The sequence below is a fragment of the Schistocerca gregaria genome, chromosome 6 (assembly GCF_023897955.1).
Source record: "Schistocerca gregaria isolate iqSchGreg1 chromosome 6, iqSchGreg1.2, whole genome shotgun sequence".
In the NCBI taxonomy this organism is placed as follows: domain Eukaryota; kingdom Metazoa; phylum Arthropoda; class Insecta; order Orthoptera; family Acrididae; genus Schistocerca; species Schistocerca gregaria.
In genome coordinates this window covers 487,876,207-487,901,380 of record NC_064925.1, presented here as the reverse complement: position 1 = coordinate 487,901,380, position 25,174 = coordinate 487,876,207, and the positions used below count along the sequence as shown (strand labels likewise).

Below are 25,174 nucleotides of genomic sequence, written 5' to 3'. Positions count from 1 at the left end.
CTTGTATGGGTCTTTTTGTATACAGAAAATGTTCGACTGCTCCGCTGGCTAGCACATTCTCCAGATATCTCACCAATTGAAAACATTTGGTCAATGGCGTCCGAGCAACTGGCTCGTCACAATACGCCAGTCACTACTCTTGGTGAACTGTTGTATCGTGTTCAAGCTGCATGGGCAGCTGTACATGTACACGCCATCCAAGCTCTGTCTGACTCAATGCCCAGGCGTATCAAGGCCGTTATTACGGCCAGAGGTGGTTCCTCTGGGTACTAATTTCTGAGGATCTATACACCCAAGTTACGTGAAACTGTAAACACATATCAGTTGTAGTATAATATATTTGTCCAATGAATACCCGTTTATCATCAGCATTTCTTCTTGGTGTAGCAATTTTAATGACCAGTAGTGTATATAGCGAAAATTAAGTCCTATAACACTACTTTGGTGCATTGTACTTTAATGTCTCAAAATGTTTTGCTGTTAAGAACGCCATGCTGCCTTCTTTTTGCCTGTAACTGTTCATCACACTGACACAGGTGGTCTGATATTGCCTATGTTCGTACTTCGTTCATTAGGCGGCCTTGTAGAACTGTACCGAACGCCTCCCAGAAGTCAGAGAAACCGAATCTACTTGGTCGCCGGTATCTATTTTCTTCTGGGTCTCGAGAACGAACATAGCAAGCTGTCTCACCATCTTTGTTGACAGAATCCTTGTTTAATCCTAAGGAGGAGATCTTTTTGTTTCCAAAAATTCCATAATAGTGTGCACAAACCATGTTCCAACGACAAAGACTTATTTTTGTCAAATGTTTGAGAGGGGGGGAAAAAAAGACTCCGTAGAAGCTACACAATGAATTTTTGTCCGAATTTTCACAGCCAAACGAAGAGTGGGAAACGGACACCTAGGGACTTGACTGGATTTGATGAACGTGAGGTCTAGTTTTGCAATGAGGAATTTAGATGCTTGGAAGTAATGAGGGTAATTAAGAAAAGGGTAATTAGTGATTGGAGAGAAATTTTCGTCCGAATTTTCACAACCAAGCGATTATGAAACTCTTAAATAGTGATTTGTTGAAAACTTGAAATATTTTCCGAACACCTGTTGCTGACTGCGTAAACGAAATGCTAAGATATTCAACTCTCCAATACCTGCCTACGTCGTGCATAAAAAGTTACACTGATGTAGTATTCAAGTTTCAAAAAACTTCGGAAAAAAGCCTGAAGAAAGATTAAACGTTTTTTGATATTCTGTCTAAGAGCAAGAATTAAAATACATCAGCAAAACTTTAAACGACCCTTTGAATAATGCTGTAAATCATGTACAGCTAATGTGATGATTGAGACTTCAAAGTTATATTTTAACTTAGAATCTTACAATTTCGAAGAGTACTAGGAGCTATTTGTCTCGCAGATCGTGTAGACAGTGCAGTTTCACTGGCTATGGATGATTTCGAGCATTATTCAAAAGGTGTCATTTATTTCTTGTTTTTTTTTATCTCATATTTTTCAACAAATCATACTTAAAACATTTGACCGTTTTTTTGTTTTTATTTATTCTATAATATATAGCATTATCAGTAGCAAGGCGTGTATAATGTCTATTAGAGGTTCATACGTGTTTAGATGAATAAAAGTGACTAATTTCAGTGTATGGCCAGTTTTCTCAGCTGGGAGCATGAGAAGGTTGTAGTCATGTCTCCGAGAGACCGTCTGTTCATAAAGTACAATCTATTTAATACTAGTTGTTCGCTGACGTTTGTGCCACGACAGCGTTGCCTCAGTTAAGAGTCGGGCAGTAGGAAGTGATGCCTGTAACAAGGGCAAACAGCTCTTTTGCAAACTGCGGCCTGCGACTGTTAAATTTACTGCCGGCAATAAGCGATAACGGATTACGCGTGTACACTGCGCGAGTACAGTCCCCACTCGAAGGCAGCAAACGTGCTGACGCCTCGCTGAGCCCCAGTGACAACGGCGGACGTTTCGTGCGGTTCTTTAAGAGCTCTGCTTATGGGAACACAGTTCCATGCGTTCCAGTGTCAGACTACAAGTTGTTTCCATCAGTTCAGACACGAATTTTACGAATAATAGTACATGAGAACAAAGAGTAAAAGGCCCAGTTACCATTTGTGCGATTGTAGAACCTTCGTTTATTCTCGAAAACAGACAAATACCATTGTCATTTAAAATTTAAAGCTCTTTACGTACATTTCTTTAATTTCCATATGTAATACTCCATGGGCTAAAGCTTAAGGAAAATAATTTGAGGAAAATACACTCCTGGAAATGGAAAAAAGAACACATTGACACCGGTGTGTCAGACCCACCATACTTGCTCCGGACACTGCGAGAGGGCTGTACAAGCAATGATCACACGCACGGCACAGCGGACACACCAGGAACCGCGGTGTTGGCCGTCGAATGGCGCTAGCTGCGCAGCATTTGATCACCGCCGCCGTCAGTGTCAGCCAGTTTGCCGTGGCATACGGAGCTCCATCGCAGTCTTTAACACTGGTAGCATGCCGCGACAGCGTGGACGTGAACCGTATGTGCAGTTGACGGACTTTGAGCGAGGGCGTATAGTGGCCATGCGGGAGGCCGGGTGGACGTTCCGCCGAATTGCTCAACACGTGGGGCGTGAGGTCTCCACAGTACATCGATGTTGTCGCCAGTGGTTGGCGGAAGGTGCACGTGCCCGTCGACCTGGGACCGGACCGCAGCGACGCACGGGTGCACGCCAAGACCGTAGAATCCTACGCAGTGCCGTAGAAGACCGCACCGCCTCTTCCCAGCAAATTAGGGACACTGTTGCTCCTGGGGTATCGGCGAGGACCATTCGCAACCGTCTCCATGAAGCTAGGCTACGGTCCCGCACACCGTTAGGCCGTCTTCCGCTCACGCCCCAACATCGTGCAGCCCGCCTCCAGTGGTGTCGCGACAGGCGTGAATGGAGGGACGAATGGAGACGTGTCGTCTTCAGCGATGAGAGTCGCTTCTGCCTTGGTGCCAATGATGGTCGTATGCGTGTTTGGCGCCGTGCAGGTGAGCGCCACAATCAGGACTGCATACGACCGAGGCACACAGGGCCAACACCCGGCATCATGGAGTGGGGAGCGATCTCCTACACTGGCCGTACACCTCTGGTGATCGTCGAGGAGACACTGAATAGTGCATGGTACATCCAAACCGTCATCGAACCCATTGTTCTACCATTCCTAGACCGGCAAGGGAACTTGCTGTTCCAACAGGACAATGCACGCCCGCATGTATCCCGTGCCACCCAACGTGCTCTAGAAGGTGTAAGTCAACTACCCTGGCCAGCAAGATCTCCGGATCTGTCCCCCATTGAGCATGTTTGGTACTGGATGAAGCGTCTTTTCACGCGGTCTGCACGTCCAGCACGAACGCTGGTCCAACTGAGGCGCCAGGTGGAAATGGCATCGCAAGCCGTTCCTCAGGACTACATCCAGAATCTCCACGATCGTCTCCATGGAAGAATAGCAGCCTGCATTGCTGCGAAAGGTGGATATACACTGTACTAGTGCCGACATTGTGCATGCTCTGTTGCCTGTATCTATGTGCCTGTGGTTCTGTCAGTGTGATCATGTGATGTATCTGATCCCAGGAATGTGTCAATAAAGTTTCCCCTTCCTGGGACAATGAATTCACGGTGTTCTTATTTCAATTTCCAGGAGTGTAAATGGAGTCGTTAGTCTTATGACGGGTTTGACACGGCCCGTCACAAATTCCTCTCCTGGGTCAACCTCTTCATCTCGGAGTAGTGCTTGCAACCTACGTCTTCAGTTATTTGACGTATGTTTCTGTCTTCCTCTACAATTTCCACCCCCTACAGATCCTTTTAGTCCGTGGAAGCTGTTCCCTGGTATCTTGACAGATGTCCCTCCGTACTGTCCCTTCTTCCTGTCAATGTTTTCCATAAATTCATTTCCTCGACGATTTCGTGCATAGCCTCCTCATTCCTTACCTTATCAGTGTACCTAATTTTCAACATTCGCCTGTAACACCACATCTCAAATGCTGCGATGATATTCTTTTCCTGTTTTCCCACAGTCCATGTTTCATTACCGTACAATGCTCTGCTCAAACCGTGCATTCTCAAAAATTTCTTCCTCAAATTAAGGCCAATGGTTGATAGTAGTATACTTGGCTGGAATGCCCTTTTTGCCAGTGATAAGCTACTTCTGATATCCTTCTTCCTCCGACGGTCAAGATTCAAATTGTTCAAATGGCTCTCAGTACTATGGGACTTAACTTCTGTGGTAATCAGTCCCATAGAACTTAGAATTACTTAAATCTAACTAACCTAAGGACATCCATGCCCGAGGCAGGATTCGAACCTGCTACCCTTAGCGGTCGCGCGGTTCCAGACTGAAGCGCCTAGAACCGCTCGGCCACTCCGGCCTGCGACCGTCAAAGGTTATTCTACTGTTTAGGTAGGAGAATTCCTTCATTTACTTCGTGAGCACAAATTCTAATATTAAGTTTGTCGCTGTTCTAATTTTTGCAATTTCTCATTAATTTCGTCTTTCAGAGATCTACTTTTAATCCGTATTCTGTACCCATTAAGTTGTTCATTCCACTCAGCAGATCCTGTAATTCTTCTTCGCTTTCACTATGGATAGCTATGTCGTCAGCAGATCTTACCACTGATATCCTTTCGCCTTGAGTTTTAATTTCATTCTTGAAACTTTCTTTTATTTCCTTAATTAATTCTTGGGTGTATATACTGAACAGGAGGTGCTAAAAACTACAACCCTACCGTACACCCTTATTAATGCGAGCACTTCGTTCTTGGTCTTCCATTCTTATTTTTCCCTCGTATCTCTTGTATATATTGAACATTACCCATCTTTCCCTGCAGTTTGCCCCCATTTTTCTCAGAATTTCGAACGACGTTCGACATTCTTCAACTTTAATTCGAAGTCAAAAAATTCTATGAACGTATGTTGAGTGTTCTTTCGTCTTGCTTGTATTACTAACCGCCAGGTCAGAATTACCTCTCTGGTGCCTTTACCTTTGCTAAAGTCAAAGTGATCGTCATCTTTCTTGTCAGAAACTTGGATGCATGAGCTGTTAAGCTGATTTTGCGAGAATTCTCTTATTCGTCGGCTCTTGCATTCCTCAGAACTGCGTGGATGCTATTCTCCCGAATGTCAGCTGGTATATCGCAGGCATCATACGTTCCACGCACTAAAGTGAACCGTCGGATTGTTTCCTCTTCCTCGCAGTGAGTAAGAAATTTTAATGGCATCTTATTTATCCCTTCGGCCTTATTCGATATTAAGTCTTCGAAAACTTTTTCAAATTATGATTATTAATTCTGAGCTCCCTATTTCTTATATATCGATTCCTGTTTGTTCCTTTATCACGTCATCAGACAAATTTTCTCTCTCATAGAGGCCTTCAGTGTACTCTTTCTACCTGTCCACTCTATTCTCTGCCTTTAACAGTGAAATTCACTCTTAAAGTTACCATCTTTGCTTTTAGTTTCACCAGGGTTTGTTTTGGGTTCCCTATACGCTGAGTCTGTCCTTCCGACAACCACTTTTCGAATTCTTCATATTTTTCATGCAGCCATTTCGCCTTAGCTTTCCTGTGCTTAATAGCTGTGTCATTCCTAAGTGACCTGTATTAATGTATTCCCGAATTTCCTTGAACTTTTTTCTACTTCCTTCTTTCATCAATCAGGTGACGTATTTCTTGTTTTACGCATGGTTTCTTCGTACCTATGTTTTTTCTTTCCATCTTTTGTGAGTGCCTTTTATTGGGATGTCCATTTCTCTTCAACAGAACAGCTTACTGAATTATTCCTTATCACAGTACCTATAGCCTTAGACAACGCCAAGTGTATCTCTTCATTCCTTATTATTTCCTATCCGACTTCGTACATTGATTTCTCCTGTCTACTAACTAAACTCCAGCATATCGTTCATCTTTAATAAACTGTGATCTGAGTCTATATCTGCTCCGGGGTATGCCGTATACGCCTTACAATACATTACGTGATTTCGGAATCTCTATCTGAACACGATGTAACCATGTTTCAAGTATACTTCTTCCTCTTATGATTCTTGTCAGAGTATTCGCTATTGCTAACCAAGTTTATTGCAGAACTCGATTAGTCTTTCCCTCTTTCATTTCTAGTAGCAAGCCCAGATTTTTCTGTAAAATTTTCTTCTACTTTTTCCCTTACAACCACATTCCAGTCCCCCAGATTTTCGTTTCCCTTTACGTAGTGAATTACCAGTTCAATATCCTGACATCCTCTCTCTGTCTCGAATTCTGCTTGCGACGTTGGAATGTACACCTGAATTATCGTGGTCGATGCGTGTTTGCTGTCGATTCTGATGAGAACCACCATATCACTAAACTGTGCATAGTAACTGATTCTCTGCCCTACCTTCCTGTTCATAACGCATATAGCACTAATGGCTTTTGTTTACATGGGGCCATAGCCACTACGAATTTCTTGAAGAAACCCATTTTCCTAGTTAGGCTGTTTATAATTTTAAATACTTCATGATTTAGCTATTGGCAAATTTCGTCCCTTCTGACATTTTCAAGCTTTCTTTGTAATTTATATTGTAGCAAAAACTACAAGTACGTAACATTTAAAATTCCACATATCTCTATGGAAGTAGCAACATCTGATGGCGTCCTTAATGATTTGTTACAACCGTGGCAGTTGCGGGCACTTCTTAGATGTGAAGCCCGTACGTACAAAGAGAAAATTTGCGACCCATTTGCGGATTTTGCAACATACACCACATTAAAATACATTAGTTTCCCATTTCAAACACAACTTCGCATGTCGCGGTCAACGTGTGGTAATCTGATTTTAGGCCGTTGACCGCGCGATGTGTTATTTCATTTCAAATGTAACATAAATGTATTTTATTGTGGTGTACGCTGAAACAGTGACAAAACCCACATGAGTAGCAAATTTTCTCTTTATACATACCGACTTCACATCTACAATTGTTGTGTCGTTAAGTACACTGATATGCAAAACGTAAGGGTGGTAGTAATTTCTGTATGATGTGACACTGCTACGCAACATAGATCGATGAAACTGGGACCATACATAGAACGATCTGCCACAGTACAGTTCAGAAGCTAACTGAAAAACATATACAATAAGACCAACAGAAATGGCACTTTTATTCAGAGACAATAATTACACTGAGCTCGCGATTACGATGGTATCCTGGACATTGAAAAAAGCGAGACTTTTTTAATAAGGCATGTGACGACTAAGGACGGCAATGCATGCTGTACAAAGTGCTCCCGTAGTGGCCACAACGGTGGATGTTCTACGGAATGTCTTCCCAACACACTTCACACGTGTTCGGAAAGACGTAAGTCAAGGGAACGGGCAGGGCAATTCATGCGGTGAATGTACCCGCGTTCCAGGAGCACCTCCACTGTGCAGTTCGATATGGTCGCTCATTGTCATCCTTAAAAATTAAGTGAGGGCCGAAAGAACTCACGGATAGAAGAACACAGAGAAGGACCACAGAGACACCACAGCGCTGACCGGTGAGGGTACTGTGATGAAATACACAAATGAAGAAAAGTTGTGCATCGCCTCGGTTCCGAGAGTTCAGGAACCTGTACAGAAAATAGGAGTAGAGATCAACATAAACATCATTTCCGCCTTTTATGTTGCTCTTGAAAACCTCACATTGCACGCTGTACCACCATACAGCGAGACCTTCAGAGGTGGTGGTCCAGATTGCTGTACACACTGGTACCTCTAATACCCAGTAGCACCTCCTCTTGCATTGATAGCCGGCCGGAGTGGCCGAGCAGTGCTAGGCGCTACAGTCTCGAAACGCGCGACCGCTACAGTCACAGGTTCGAATCCTGTATCAGGCATGAATGTATCTGTTCTCCTTAGGTTAGTTAGGTTTAAGTAGTTCTAAGTTCTAGCGGACTGATGAGCTCAGAAATTAAGTTCCATAGTGCTCAGACGTTGTATACGTGGAAGAACCCTGGAGATACTAAAAGGTATCAGATAGATTATATAATGGTAAGACAGAGATTTAGGAACCAGGTTTTAAGTTGTAAGACATTTCCAGGGGCAGATGTGGACTCTGACCACAATCTATTGGTTATGACCTGTAGATTAAAACTGAAGAAACTGCAAAAATGTGGGAAGTTAAGGAGATGGGACCTGGATAAACTGAAAGAACCAGAGGTTGTACAGAGTTTCAGAGAGAGCATAAGGGAACAATTGACAGGAATAGGGGAAAGAAATACAGTAGAAGAAGAATGGGTAGCTCTGAGGGATGTAGTAGTGAAGACAGCAGAGGATAAAGTAGGTACAAAGACGAGGGCTGCTAGAAATCCTTGGGTAATAGAAGGAATATTGAATTTAATTGATGAAAGGAGAAAGTATAAAAATGCAGTAAATAAAGCAGGCAAAAAGGAATACAAACGTCTCAAAAATGAGATCGACAGGAAGTGCAAAATGGCTAAACAGGGATGGCTAGAGGACAAATGTAAGGATGTAGAAGCTTATCTCACTAGGGGTAAGATAGATACTGCCTACAGGAAAATTAAAGAGACCTTTGGAGAGAAGAGAACCACGTGTATGAATATCAAGAGCTCAGATGGCAGCCCAGTTCTAAGCAAAGAAGGGAAGGCAGAAAGGTGGAAGGAGTATATAGAAGGTTTATACAAGGGCGATGTACTTGAGGACAATATTATGGAAATAGAAGAGGATGTAGATGAAGACGAAATGGGAGATACGATACTGCGTGAAGAGTTTGACAGAGCACTGAAAGACCTGAGTCGAAACAAGGCCCCCGGAGTAGACAACATTCAATTAGAACTACTGACGGCCTTGGGACAACCAGTCCTGACAAAACTCTACCAGCTGGTGAGCAAGATGTATGAGACAGGCGAAATACCCTCAGACTTCAAGAAGAATATAATAATTCCAATCCCAAAGAAAGCAGGTGCTGACAGATGTGAAAATTACCGAACTATCAGTTTAATAAGCCACGGCTGCAAAATACTAACGCGAATTCTTTACAGACGAATGGAAAAACTGGTAGATGCAGACCTCGGGGAGGATCAGTTTGGATTCCGTCGAAATGTTGGAACACGTGAGGCAATACTTACCCTACGACTTATCTTAGAAGAAAGATTAAGAAAAGGCAAACTACGTTTCTAGCATCTGTAGACTCAGAGAAAGCTTTTGACAATGTTGACTGGAATACTCTCTTTCAAATTCTGAAGGTGGCAGGGGTAAAATACAGGGAGCGAAAGGCTATTTACAATTTGTACGGAAACCAGATGGCAGTCATAAGAGTCGAGGGGCATGAAAGGGAAGCAGTGGTTGGGAAGGGAGTGAGACAGGGTTGTAGCCTCTCCCCGATGTTATTCAATCTGTATATTGAGCAAGCAGTAAAGGGAACAAAAGAGAAATTTGGAGTAGGTATTAAAATTCATGGAGAAGAAATAAAAATTTGGGGGGTTCGCCGATGACATTGTAATTCTGTCAGAGACGGCAAAGGACTTGGAAGAGCAGTTGAACGGAATGGACAGTGTCTTGAAAAGAGGATATAAGATGAACATCAACAAAGCAAAACGAGGATAATGGAATGTAGTCAAAATAAATCGGGTGATGCTGAGGGAATTAGATTAGGAAATGAGACACTTAAAGTAGTAAAGGAGTTTTGCTATTTAGGAAGTAAAATAACTGATGATGGTCGAAGTAGAGAGGATATAAAATGTAGACTGGCAATGGCAAGGAAAGCGTTTCTGAAGAAGAGAAATTTGTTAACATCGAATATAGATTTATGTATCAGGAAGTCGTTTATGAAAGTATTGGTTTGGAGTGTAGCGATGTATGGAAGTGAAACATGGACGATAACTAGTTTGGACACGAAGAGAATAGAAGCTTTCGAAATGTGGTGCTACAGAAGAATGCTGAAGATTAGATGGGTAGATCACGTAACTAATGAGGAGGTATTGAATAGGATTGGGGAGAAGAGAAGTTTGTGTCACAACTTGACTAGAAGAAGGGATCGGTTGGTAGGACATGTTTTGAGGCATCAAGGGATCACAAATTTAGCATTGGAGGGCAGCGTGGAGGGTAAAAATCGTAGAGGGAGACCAAGAGATGAATACACTAAGCAGATTCAGAAGGATGTAGTTTGCGGTAGGTACTGGGCGATGAAGAAGCTTGCACGGGATAGAGTAGCGTGGAGAGCTGCATCAAACCAGTCTCAGGACTGAAGACAACAACAACAACAACAACAGTGCTCAGACCCATTTGAACCATTATTTTTTGAATTGATACATGCCTGTATTCGTCGTGGCATACTATTCACAAGTTTATCAAGGCACTAATCGTCCAGATTGTTCCACTTCTCAACGGCGATTCGGCGTAGATCTCACAGAGTGGTTGGTAGGGCACGTCGTACATAAATGGCCCTTTTCAATCTATCCCAAGCATGTTCGGTAGGGTTTATGTTTGGAGAACATGCTGGCCACTCTGGTCGTGTAATGTCGTTATTCTGAAGGAAGTCATTCACAAGGTGTGTACGATGGGAGCGCGCATTGTCGTCCATGAAGACAAATGCCTCGCCAATATGCTGCCGATATGGTTGCACTAACGATCTGGGGATGGCATTCACGTACCGTACAGCCGTTACGGCTCATTCCATGACTACCAGCACGCGTACTTCGGCCTCACATAATGCCACCCCAAAACAGCAGGTAACCTCCACCTTTTTGCATTCGCTGGACAGTGTGTGTAAGGCGTTCTGCGTGACCGGGTTGACTCCAAACACGTTTCTGACGATTGTCTGGTTGAAGGCATGTGAGAAACTCATCGGTGAAGGGAACGTGATGCCAATCCTCAGTGGTCCATTCGGCATGTTGTTGGGCCCGTGTGCACCGCGCTGCGTGGTGTCGTGGCTTGCAAAGATGGACCCCGCCATGGACGTCGGGAGTGAAGTTGGGCATCATGCAGCCTGTTGCTCACAGTTTGAATCGTAACACGACGTCCTGTGGCTGCACGAAAACCATTGGTGGAGTTGCTGTCAGGGTTCCTCCGAACCATAATCTGCAGGTAGCGGTCATCCACTGCAGTAGTAGCCCTAGGGCGGCCTGAGCGAGGCATGTCATCGACAGTTCTTGTCTCTCTGTATCTCCACAACATCGCTTTGGTTCACTCCGAGACACCTGGATACTTCCCTTGTTGAGAGCCCTTCATGGCACAAAGTAACAATGCGGAAGCGATCGAACCGCGGCATTGACCGTCTAGGCATGGTTGAACTACAGATAACAAGAACCGTGTAATTCCTTGCTGGTGGAATGAGTGGAACTGATCGGCTGTCGGACCCTCTCCGTCTAATAGGCGCTTCTCATTGCTCATGTATGGTTGTTTACATCTTTTCTTTGGGGGGGGGGGGGGGGGTTGGTACCATCTCTGAACAGTCGAAGGATCTGTGTCTGTGATACAATACCCACAGTCAACGTCTATCTTCAGGAGTTCTGGGAACGGGCGTATACTAAACTTTTTTGGATGTGTGTATTTGAGGTCAGTACACCCATTCAAAATTATGTCTCTCTACACCATAATACTCGACCATAAAATCCATAATTGTCGGCAATGTTTCTGAGTGCACTATGTGTTACCAACTCTTGTGGTAGGAGGGTACTCCCAGCGTTGTCCACTTCATCATTTTGGGGGTGCAAGTGTTATAATGTAGGAAGGCACCATGTTGCACTTGAGTACTGACTACCAAGTGACACTGTACTCCTCCCCATCTGTGGCTTTTTAGGGGCGCATTCGTCCCTGACTTCGTTTGTACGGGAGACGTTCTTGGAATAAGAGGATATTTGACGAATGGACCGACCTGCTCGTTCCCCTGACAAATCCCAGCATGTGCGGGATTCGTTGGGGAACGTACTCCAGGACGTCACACGAACCAAGAACCGTCCAGGAGTTGTTACAGCGTTGGTGGTAGAACGGAACGTACAACCACAAGAACTCCTTATCAACCTTCCGGCCAGCATGGGAACACACATCCGCGGTAATCACACACTCTACTGTAATGTCCAGGCGACCAACCTGAACCGCGACAGATTCAGTGGTGTTAATGTCTTTGATTAAAAGTGCAGTTTCTGTTCGTCCCACTACGTATTTCTGACACTTACCTTCTGAACTATACTGTTGCAGTTCTTCCTATGTGCGGTGCAAGTTTCAGTGAGCTACGTTGCTTGGCATTGATAAATCACATGAAAGATCTTTTCGTCCTTAAGTTTTGCACACCAGAGTACGATGGTTGTATAAAACCGTTGTCAAGATAATAATTGGCAACCAGCGCTGTACAATCGCAATAAAATCACGAGGTGTTAAATTGACTCTTTTATTAGAACATATTACGCGTTTCGGAATTACACCCATCTTCAGACATCTGTTACAAAAATGTACAAAATATTAGTGAACAGCACACTCAACACGTCTCAGGGTTACAGAAAATTGGATCTGTTCATATGAGTTACATACCACAAACTTCAACTCCTTTCTAGCCAATCAGGCGTACAGCCTTGACAACTCAAAGAAAGTGTCGAACATATGAGTGCGGTACAAGCAGTCTTGAAGCAGAGCGCATACTGACGCTAAACAAGTCAACTAGCAGCGAAGCGCCCTAGGTAGGTGGCACTGCATGGTCATGTGCTCCATGCGTTCACCTGTTATTTAATAATAATATACTCAGAATTTAACATCAGACCGGATGTAATTACGACTAGCAATCGGAATAGTACTTCCGTACACGTTAACACTAAAAGATTAAAAAAAAAAACTCCAAAATTTGTTACATTGCCGTACTGTGCCAGTAGCCAGTAGTGGCACGAAGTACAACTCAAACCATATGTCAAAATAAAATAAATAATAGGGGGTGGGAAGGGAGGGAGTTCCATCATGTATAAACCTTTCATGCTCTCAAATCTCAATAAGAATACCACCAAATTAAATATGACCAACATTATCCGTCATAAACTAAAACCCTGTGATCAGCTCGCGTACACAAACGTCTTAGGCGCTATCTGTTAAACCCAACGGCAACCACATCGGCGGCAGCCATCCAACTATCGAATTACAGTCAACTGATACTCATGCATCATGATTGCCCAAAGAGAAGCCTTCAAAAATGGTTCAAATGGCACTGAGCACTTTGCGACTTAACTTCTGGGATCATCAGTCGCCTGGAACTTAGAACTAATTAAACCTAACTAACCTAAGGACATCACACACATCCATGCCCGAGGCAGGATTCGAGCCTGCGACCGTAGCGGTCGCTCGGTTCCAGACTACAGCGCCTAGAACCGCACGGCCACTCTGGCCGTCTAGTAGCCTTCAAACAACAACGTACAACCCTCCACCACCTGCAAAAGTTTAAGGGTGAGAGAAAGATCATTTTCATAGCATCCCAAAAGAAACGTGGGTTATATTCATACATTCTTTATATAAACTAATGGTGGTTGGTGACACAACGGTTTATTTTATTGATTTTAGATTTTCAAGTTTTAACACTTTCAATATTTTTTTTTAATGTAGAGAGCTCTCCAGTATCCGGGTAGCATAGGTAGGACTCGGGCAATTGTCGTTCCACTAGTTTATATAAGGAATGTACGACGTAAAACCGATGTCAAGGATGCCAGCAGATGTTGCTTCCTCTACACAGATGGAATTTAAGATGCCATATGCTTGCAGTTTTTTACTGTGATGTAAGTAATAGAGGTAACTTGAAAATACCCAAGGAGACGTAATTAAGTAAAGTGATTATCTTTCAATGAAAACTACCTACGCAGGAGAACGACTTGCTCCAACCAAACCATAGCGAGTGATTCACAAATAGCAATGTTTCACTTAAACAACGATGAGTTTTTATTTATGCGACCTAATCACATATTAAAGAACCAGTATCAGTACTATTTCTCAGTTTCGAGCTGAGCCTAAAAAAAAAAAGTAGTTCTGCTTTCGCATGTGCAACCTGAAACCTGTATAAAAACCTATCTTCAGAAATTAGTGTAACGTGCAATTATTTTATAAAAAAATGTTATTACAACAATAACCTTCTCGGAAACCATCTATTACCCGAAGGAAAGGCGATAAATAATTATTAACGATCTTAGAGTTCAACGCTGTCACTTTACATAACCAAAAGAAAAGCAATTCTTAGACTCGATCCGCTCTTTGTATTAACAAGAAACGTTCGCAACATTGCGGAAATGAGAGTATTGCCATTTGAACAGCAAAATAGTTAGGGTGAATTTCTCATTCTGGAAACATCCCCCAGGCTGTAGCTCTCCAATAGCCTTTCTCTCAGGTGTGCTAGTTTTGCAAGGTTCTCAGGACAGCTACTGTAAAGTTTGGAAGGTAGAAAACGAGGTACTGGCAGAAGACAAGCTGTGAGAAGGGTGCGTGAGTCGTGCTTGGGTAGCTCAGATCGTAGAGTACTTTCCCGCGAAAGGCAAAGGTCCCGAGGTCTAGTTTCGGTCTGGCACACACTTTTAATCTGCCAGGAAGTTTCAGGGTGAATATTACTCTACACTCTGTAAAGGAACAGTCACAGAGTTCAGCTGCATGTATTATGGAGAAAATTCAGCGAAATAAGTGATGATGAGTCGACAGCTCGTGGTCGTGCGGTAGCGTTCTCGCTTCCCACGCCCCGGTTCCCGGGTTCGATTCCCGGCGGGGTTCAGGGATTTTCTCTGCCTCGTAATGACTGGGTGCTGTGTGCTGTCCTTAGGTTAGTTAGGTTTAAGTAGTTCTAAGTGCTAGGGGACTGATGACCATAGATGTTAAGTCCCATAGTGCTCAGAGCCATTTGAACCAACTGATGATGGCTGAAATAGAGAGAATAAAGAATGTTGTTTGCTGACTGCAAGATAAAAGTTCCTGGAAAAGAGAGCAATGTTATAGAATATATTTTCTGTGTTAGAAAACCTTTTGGAAACTTTTGTTTGAAGTGAACCTTATGTTCAAGTGAAACATGGGCAATAAACAGTAGAGGCAAGAAAATAACCTAAGATTTGGAGAAGTTGTACTAGAAGAATCCAGAACATTAGGGGGATAGACTGAATAGTAGATACTGAGAAAAGGAATTGAATTTGGAGAAAATATCTCTATATCACATCACTACACACAATGTTTACTATTACTTTTCGTGGCAGGTTATCTCCAGGTCCAAACTCTGTTTTCCCTTTATCTCTTTTCCCGTTATCAAGTAGAAAATCACATTTGATTCTGTAATGCGTTATTTAACTCCGTCGGAACAGGCCTCGGAAGGCTAAACGGTACCGACCAACCGCTGTGTCATCCTCAGTTGATAGGCGTAACTGCATATGGATGTGGAGGCAAATGTGATCAGCACACTTGTCTGCCGGCCGGTGTCAGCTTTCGTGATCGGAGCTGCTACTTCTTAGTCAAGTAGGTCCTCAATCGGCCCCACAAGGGCTGAGTGCACTCTGCTAGCCAGGTCTGGCAGTGACCCATCTAACCGCTAGCCAAGCCCGAAAGCGCTTAATGTCAATATTCTGATGGGACCCTGTTCTAAACTCGTACTGAACTTCAAAAGTTTTTCCTGCACTTCTTCAAATAACCCGTTGACAAAACTTTTTTGTATGTGATGGACTTTCATCACACGAATCTGTCTGTGTATTAATTTACTTTCACGTGACAAAAGCGTTACAAAGCTTTTGTAATGTGTTTCGTCCAAAATTTAGCTTCATTATTTAAAGTAGTCATTCTGACATCAATTATGGACAGTTTAATCTTCCTGTTCGACAGCTCCGTTACATTCTGAGCCCTGCAGTACCTCCACGGCGATGCGAAACCCACGCTGATTCTCAACAATCGTGATAGATTGTTGTCTGCCTACAAAGACACAGAGTCACAGGATGATTTCGGATAATTACTTTAAGAAATACTGTAACCAACGAAGTGGGTGATGCTGTATTTCTATGCGTGCGCGCTGGAATGTAATGTCTCCAGTTTTTGTATAAAAACTATTAAAGCCTTCTAAATAAAACAATCTCTATCCCTTTCTACATTTTTAGTCTTCATTTTTCATTTATTATTTACATTTGATGAAAACTAATAAATACGAAAACCCACTGATGATGCACAGTGGTGCCAGAACATGTTGGGTACTGAGAAAAATCGGTGTTTTGCATAACTGGCGCACCTCACATCCAACAATTTAACTGCATACACGGCCAATACAAGAAGCTGCAAAACAAACTGATGAAAAGACACCAGTTTGTAGATACCGTTACTGTAGAAAGTTTTGATTTTGTTCACTAAGCCACAACAGCATCTGTGCTTGCACCGCTTCATCACTAATGAAGTCCTAGGACGTGCTCTTTAAGCTTTCGAAACACTGCGAGCTTTGTCACTCACGCTGAACTTAGTATAAACCCGGCCGTTGTGGCCGAGCAGTTCCAGGCGCTTCAGTCTGGAACCGCGTAATCCTGTGCCATGAGGCACAACCAAAGTTATCGTGTATAAATTATTTATTTAGGTAGATTATATAGCGGTAAGACAGAGCTTAAAACCATATTTTAAATTTCTGAATACACTCCTGGAAATGGAAAAAAGAACACATTGACACCGGTGTGTCAGACCCACCATACTTGCTCCGGACACTGCGAGAGGGCTGTACAAGCAATGATCACACGCACGGCACAGCGGAAGCACCAGGAACCGCGGTGTTGGCCGTCGAATGGCGCTAGCTGCGCAGCATTTGTGCACCGCTGCCGTCAGTGTCAGACAGTTTGCCGTGGCACACGGAGCTCCATCGCAGTCTTTAACACTGGTAGCATGCCGCGACACCGTGGACGTGAACCATATGTGCAGTTGACGGACTTTGAGCGAGGGCGTATAGTGGCCATGCGGGAGGCCGGGTGGACGTACCGCCGAATTGCTCAACACGTGGGGCGTGAGGTCTCCACAGTACATCGATGTTGTCGCCAGTGGTCGGTGGAAGGTGCACGTGCCCGTCGACCTGGGACCGGACCGCAGCGACGCACGGATGCACGCCAAGACCGTAGGATCCTACGCAGTGCCGTAGGGGACCGCACCGCCACTTCCCAGCAAATTAGGGACACTGTTGCTCCTGGGGTATCAGCGAGGACCATTCGCAACCGTCTCCATGAAGCTGGGCTACGGTCCCTCACACCGTTAGGCCGTCTTCCGCTCACGCCCCAACATCGTGCAGTCCGCCTCCAGTAGTGTCGCGACAGGCGCGAATGGAGGGACGAATGGAGACGTGTCGTCTTCAGCGATGAGAGTCGCTTCTGCCTTGGTGCCAATGATGGTCGTATGCGTGTTTGGCGCCGTGCAGGTGAGCGCCACAATCAGGACTGCATACGACCAAGGCACACAGGGCCAACACCCGGCATCATGGTGTGGGGAGCGATCTCCTACACTGGCCGTACACCTCTGGTGATCGTCGAGGGGACACTGAATAGTGCACGGTACATCCAAACCGTCATCGAACCCATCGTTCTACCATTCCTAGACCGGCAAGGGAACTTGCTGTTCCAACAGGACAATGCACGTCCGCATGTATCCCGTGCCACCCAACGTGCTCTAGAAGGTGTAAGTCAAGTACCCTGGCCAGCAAGATCTCCGGATCTGTCCGCCATTGAGCATGTTTGGGACTGGATGAAGCGTCGTCTCACGCGGTCTGTACGTCCAGCACGAACGCCGATCCAACTGAGGCGCCAGGTGGAAATGGCATGGCAAGCCGTTCCTCAGGACTACATCCAGCATCTCTACGATCGTCTCCATGGGAGAATAGCAGCCTGTATTGCTGCGAAAGGTGGATATACACTGTACTAGTGCCGACATTGTGAATGCTCTTATGCCTGTGTCTATGTGCCTGTGGTTCTGTCAGTGTGATCATGTGATGTATCTGACCCCAGGAATGTGTCAAAAAAGTTTCCCCTTCTTGGGACAATGAATTCACGGTGTTCTTATTTCAATTTCCAGGACTGTAGTTAAAGGACTAGACGTGGAATCTGGCTGTAATAATTTGCTATGTGAAGAAATTTACAGAACAGAGATAATCAAGGGCGTGAGGGATGGATTACTTGAAAGAACAAATTGTTGTTGAATGTTTCAGAGGACCGTTAGATAACGATTGACAGAAGAAGGGAATGGAATGCAATAGAATAAGACTAGGTAGCACTGACGGATAGAACAGCGAAGGAAGTTGACAATCAAAAGGGCAAACAGAAATCCTTGGATAACACACTAGATATTGAATCTTATTGATGTAAGAAAACACAGAATTACTTAAAATGAAACTGGAAAACGGGTGTGGTCATAAAATGTACAATGGAAAGATAGAATTTCAAAGCAGTTGAAGTCTGTAGGACTATTCCGAAGATAGATGCCGTAGTTTAAAGTCACCTCTTAAGAAATGAGTAACAACTGTATGAATTCCAAGAGCTCTGATAACAAGCCAGTACTAAATAAAAACTAAAGCTGAAGGATAGAAGTAATATAAAAAACGTTTGTAAAAGAGTAAGAAACTTGGAGCGTGTTACAGAAAGAGATGGAAAGGAAAGAGGAAGTAGTTGAGATGAGAGATACAACACAATGAGAACAATCTGACAGAGCAGTGAAAGACATAAGTCAAAACAAGTCAGCTCGAGTAGACGACATTTACTGGATGTTATTGAAACCCTTGCGAAAATGAAATATGGCAAAACTGTTCCACCTGGTCCGAGGTACTCACATACTTTTAAGAAGAATGTAATTTTTCCAGTTCCACAGAAGGCAGGTACTGTTAAGTATTTATATTACAGAACCACCACTTTAATCAGTTACCGTTGTACAATATCGAAATAAATTATTTACAGGGGAAAGAAGAGACTGGTAGAAGCCGATCTTCGGGAAGATCATTTTGCCTTCCGGAGATCTGTGCAAACACGAGAGACAGTAATGACCCTACAACTAATTTTGGAAGATATAATGAAGAAGAACGAACCTACTTTTATAAAATTTGTAAGTGTAGAGAAAGCTATTAACAGTGTGAATGGAATAGACATTCTGAAATTATGAATGTAGAAGGGATAAAAATACAGGAGACAGAGTTTTAGGTTATCACTAATGTTAACTAATCTGTACAGTGAGCAAGCTTAAAGGAAACAAAAAAAATATTAAGAGAATTATAAGGGAGGGAGGAGAAACAGAACAATGAAGTTTGCCGATGACATTGTAATTCTGTTAGAGATGGCGGAGGAGTTGGAACATTTGTTAAAAGGATAAGTAGTGCCTTCAAAACAGGTTATAAGCTAAACATAAATAAAAGTGAAACAGTGGTAATGGACTGCAGTAGATTTAGATGAGGCCATGCTCAGGGAATTAAATTAGGAAATGACACAAAGTAGTGCGAGAGATATGCTATTTGGGCAACAAAACAAATGATGATGGCTGGAGTAGAGAGTGTTAAAAACCTAGACTGCTAACAGCAAGAAAGTCGTCTCCGAGAAGAAATGTATATTACTAACATAAATGTATAAAATTAAATGTTGGAAAATCTATTCTGAAAGGTTTTGTCGGATGTGTAGCCTTGTACGAAAGTTAAACGTCTACTATAGACAGTCCGCATATGAAAAGAGTAGCAACTTTTACAGTGGTACTATAAAAGAATGTAGAGAATTATATAGGTCAGTTGACTAAAGACAAGGTACTGGATCGTCTGTGGAGAAAAGAGTGTATGGCACAACTTGACTAAAAAAAAGCGATTACTCGATAGGAAGCATCTGCATGAAACTAGGAATTCTCAGTATAGTAAAGGTGTGATGTGCAGGAGGGAGAAAATTGTAGAATGGCACCAACGTAGACGTCAGAAGAACGTAGGTCACAATATTCATGCAAAGATGAAGAACTCGCTAAAGGACAGACTAGCTTGGAGACTGTACCAAACCCGTCTTCGCGATGACACCACAACAACAACAACAACAACAACAACATAATTCACGACAAAAAGACGGTTAGCATCGGTCGAAATATCTTGTATCCTTTTAATGCAGATCTAGATTTCAGCTGACAATGCAGTTGTTATCTGAGCGTTATAGGTAGTCATGTAGACTCAACGTAATTATAACAACATATAAGTTAATATAACTTAGGCATATACAAGTATTATTCACGTTAATTTGCGTTTGGGATGCTCTATCACGCCTCGCGCTTATCTTTATTCTTTGCAGAGCCATTGTCTGTAAATTATCTTGTTCCACACTATTTTAACAGAAAATGTGTAAATGAACTATGATAAAAATAATTAACTAAAAAGTGCCACAACACTCTATTTTACATGTACACTTGCTTCCATTTGCACACTAGTGTCAGCTGGCTACCAAATTTGATTGACTTGCTGCTACGGCTGTCTCATGAATTATTCATGCTCCCACGAGCTCGACTAACTCTAAAACAAAATTACTCACATCTCTTTATTATATTGCAATCCTTCTGTAAGACTGATCGAGAGGGTAAAAAAAAATCAGTTTTGTACTTTGCATGCTTCAGTGTTTTCCAGTCGTTTCTCGTTGGTGAAATTAAAATCCGGAGACGTGTACTGGTTCGTCACAGATTTTAAAGTGTACCGGTCTATCGAATATTTAAATTTCATTGCATGTTAATTACATGGCAGTTTCAACTTATATGGGCAGTTTGCACCTGTATCATTTCGTACCGTTGCATCTCCGTTGATATTATCCCCATCTACTCATTCATTTCATTCCATTGTGGATAATTCATTGCGTAATAATTAAAATGGTTCCTCATAAAAGTTCTCTGGATCGCAGTATGTTTATTATTCCTTCTTATGTGTTACGGAATATTAAACACATTGCGATCTACACACGTTCTTCGTGAAAATACTAAGAATAATCACCAGCCTCGTAAAGGTCTGTCTTACGTAAGTGCAAAGCTGATTTTAGCATTTCCGCAAAAAATTTACAGGCATGATTTGAAACTTCCTGGCAGATTAAAACTGTGTGCCCGATCGAGTCTCGAACTCGGGACCTTTGCCTTTCGCGGGCAAGTGCTCTACCAACTGAGCTACCGAAACACGATTCACGCCAGCTACTCACAGCTTTACTTCTGCCAGTATCCGTCTCCTACCTTCCAAACTAGAGCACTTGCCCGCGAAAGGCAAAGGTCCTGAGTTCGAGTCTCGGTCGGGCACACAGTTTTAATCTGCCAGGAAGTTTCATATCAGCGCACACTCCGCTGCAGAGTGAAAATCTCATTCTGGAGGCATGATTTGTTCCGTGAATTTCACGGTAGCCAGATTGGCAATTGTTGGCCGCGGCAGTGATATAAATGGACAGTATAACAGTAAAATCTGACTGTTGTCTTTTCGATAACGTTTTTCTACGTCAGTGTGTATTGCCAAGTCACAGCTTCATTATCGGGGGTTCAATCTTTATACAAAGAGTGGAAGAGGGAAACGTTCTAACTGCCATTTGTTTTGCAGCGCACGTTTTCAGTGCTACTGTGTATTCGGTACTCTGGTGCGTGTCTCCAGGCGTGTTGGGAGTGCCAAATCACGGAGAAAATAGGTCAGTCATTCAGTGCTAGATGGGGCATGATCTTTGTGCAAACAGTGCTTCCCAGTGGAGTACCAAGTGCCGTGCGTCGGGGTACCCTTCATTTAGCCTGGTGTGGTTTGAAGAGATAGCTTACAAGTTTTTGGCGAGTAAGCGCAGCTTTTTGAGCTGAGTCAGAGATTTTGCAATTGGAAAGTAACGAAGAAGGGTGAGCAAAGCCTGTGTTCCGTAAGATTTACCCAAACCTGTTGAGTAAGCTGAAGCTATGAGCCACTCCATTGTAATTCTAAAGCATACAACTAACTTCTTTGATTTTAAGAATGCTGCTGAAACATTGTTGTTAATTCAGGAGTATAATCTATCCAAATGTAGTATGATTAAAGAGTCCCACACTGATCCATCTCAAATAACTATATGAAAATTCTTACTGTGCCACTGAAAAATGGAATCTTCTCAAAGAGGATAAACCGTGGCAGATCTATACCATGAAGTACTTCATCTGAAAGACCAGCCATATTTATCAGCGGCACAACAGAAAGACCCTTTGGCGATCCCCCCATTTCTTCATCAACAGACAGTTTAACGGGAATGGTGTAAAAAACAGAAGTCAATGCTGAGAGAATTTTGTTCTTGAATTTGATAATGTTATTTTCTCGTATAAAATTTAAAAGAATGAGAAATGGTTTTTGTTGACGACAATTCTACTAATTAAAATTCTGCTACATTTCTGTCCTTGTAGAATCGCAAGTAAAAACCTGTCGGTTAAATAAAAAATTTGGCACAGTCAGTTCCCTGGTATGAAAGTTAGAACGTCGTCTAATTTTTCTCAGTATTTTTTTCAGTGATAAGGTGGGCAGCGTAATTGCGTAGTGTTAGAATACCTTCTCAGTTTTTTCGATAGAAATGAGTTATGTATAAAAAGAGCTACATTAATGTTTGATTCTCCTGACAAATTTTGGATTTGGCATGTAGAAACTTTGCTATTTCCGCTCCGCATATCAGAAAAATTAGGAGCAATATTACAAGTTTTTACTAAATTCTTCATATCTTCTTGTGCAACTCTGTATGTATATCACTCTAATTCCACGAATTATAATTACTAATTCACTACAGTTCCTACAGATTCGCATTTGTGGCACGATGACATAGCAATAAAGTTCTTCAGATACCGACTGATGATTAAACTGCAAATTTGAAATGTATTTTGACGTAGTGAAAACGTTATGGGAAGACAGCAGAGAGATGTTAACACCAAGTGTTCTATTTGTTTCGTGGAAAACAAAATAAGTTTTTACCATCCCTTCGACGACAACGTAATGACACCTAAACCCAGTTTGGAGAGGATCAGGAAGAATGTCGGCCTCCGATTATCAAAGGAATTTACCAATATGACGAAATCATGAAGCTTGATGACTTGGCGGATATCTGAACCACTCTGCTCCCAATAGCATGTCCAGCGTCTTAATTGCTATGCCATTTCACGCAATCATTTCGTGATTAGATTCACTTTTTTTTTCCTGTAGACCCGTAGTGAAGAGATATCCAAGAATGTGGAACACATCATGAAACAAAAATATCTGTTGCATATTTACAAAGAAAAAAGTGATATATTAATGTTCCTTCCTCAGATTTTAAATGAAATAGCCCTTACAGTTGGAAATTAGAGAAAGCTGAAACATATTTTCAGTTAATAAGCATTAATAAACTCGCAGAAACATGTATATACATAATATACTGAGGTAAGTGAGGTAATTAACTGGGTACTATAGCCAAGCATCATCAAACAGAAAAATCGTTAAAACACTTATTTATGTTGTTCAAATTGCTATTGATATTTATTGCAACGATTGTATCATCTGCAAACAAAACGATCTTGGCATCTGACAGTTTTTCCGATGAACGGTTATTAATATCAGCAACAAGAATTAAGGGTCCTAAGATGGAACCTTGTGGGACACTAAGCAAATTAGTTCCCAGCGGCATCACACCTGATATCTTAATGCAGGACTACTATCAGCTGTTGTGAATACAGCTTTTCCTTCTTGTTTCTCAGAAAACGATGAGTAATAGTTAATAAGGCAGCCACTTTAGGAGTAGAATGCCTAAGGTTTAAGACAGCGTTGCCCCTATAAGTTGTGGATAGCGACTTATGAGCAGGTACAGGTGCGAATAGCGACGGAGTTACTCACCCATCGCGAGTGGTGTTTCGCCAACAACTGATGCCGTGAGGCTATGTGGCGCCGCTTATACGGCGCGGAGGATTCAGGCACCTGATAAGAATTGCACTGAGTGTTAAAACAGCCAGCATGCCTTATCTGTGTTATTCGCTGCTCACGCAGTCAAGACGAGTCGCCGCTGTCGTGAATGAACATCTCTGTAATCAAGCTGCGTAGAAAGGGCGTTCTCCTTGTAAAGTGTTGTCCTGAAGTGTTACGAAGCAGCAAAGACAGTTAGACGCTTAGATTCCTCATAGTCCAATAGAATTTTTAGTTTGCGCCTTTTTGTATTTTTTGAGATTTCTGTAAAAGGCGGAAATTTTTAAGGGACAGACAAAATAAATAATGCATATCTTTTGTTTCTTAATGCGTAATTTTTCAGTGTGTTCGTTTTCATTCCTGATTTTAGCTTGGGCCCCGTAGTTTCACATTGATAATCGAGGCCTTTCGCTATAATAGCTATGCTGTCATGTGACTTTTTTTTGTATGAGAAATATGTAAATTTGATTTGTTCTAAATAGTGATACGTATCCTTATGTGCCACCTAGGGAGATGGAGCCATGCATTGAATTTGTTACTATTTGTTTAGTTTATGCGCTACCGCAGAATACTGGGGCTATTCTTAATTTAACTTTCGGCTGACTATTAAAAAAAGAAATAATAGATAAAAATTTTATATACCGCCTTGACTTACATATTGATATTATCTCTCTACCCAGCTCCTTTTCTACTTCTTTAGTGCATCTCCATTCTGATAGGTGTCCTGCTCGAAGAAATTTTCTTCATCTGTATGTAATTTGTAAGTTTTCTGGTTTAAACTGTCCTGCTTGTGTGAAGGTGTAAGTGTAACTTTTCAGCTTGTGCTTTTATACTCGTGCTATCATTTCAAAGAAGAATTTTTTTAAATTTAGCTTGTAAGACAGATCTGCAGACTTTAATCTGACTGTTTGCGTAATGTAACTTTACGCTCACTAGTGGCTAAACGCGTACTGCTTATCGAGCTTCTGTGTTTAAAGAACTTACCTAAATTATTGCGCAAATGAAATTCAATCATCAATCCAATGCATCTAACATACCACAGGTGAATACACTCAATATTTAGACCACTAATGCAAAACACCTACATATCCATAGAATGAAATGACATCTGAATCTATACCAAATCACTTATTCTTTCACTGAACGATAATTGAACAGACAAACACTTTTCCTAAGTACACAAAACAATATTCAATTGTGACCGTAATAATCGGCTTACCTGTGTGACATAGGACAGCTGAACTAGACTTTGCAACAGCATGCCACTACTCGGAGCTGAGATACATCACTCTGCTTTGTCACTGCTG

The 25,174-nt window shown here is 42.4% G+C and overlaps 1 protein-coding gene across 1 annotated transcript in view; it reads right to left on the bottom strand.

Moving 5' to 3' along the window:
* The window catches only part of LOC126278585 (dipeptidase 1-like), a 272,315-nt gene extending 248,435 nt beyond the window's left edge, over window positions 1-23,880 (bottom strand). The window contains exon 1 of the mRNA XM_049978797.1: window positions 23,802-23,880. Coding sequence (XP_049834754.1) covers window positions 23,802-23,805 — 4 coding nt within the window. The 5' untranslated portion in view covers window positions 23,806-23,880. The remainder of the gene's footprint in view (window positions 1-23,801) is intronic.
* Window positions 23,881-25,174: the final 1,294 nt, after the last annotated feature.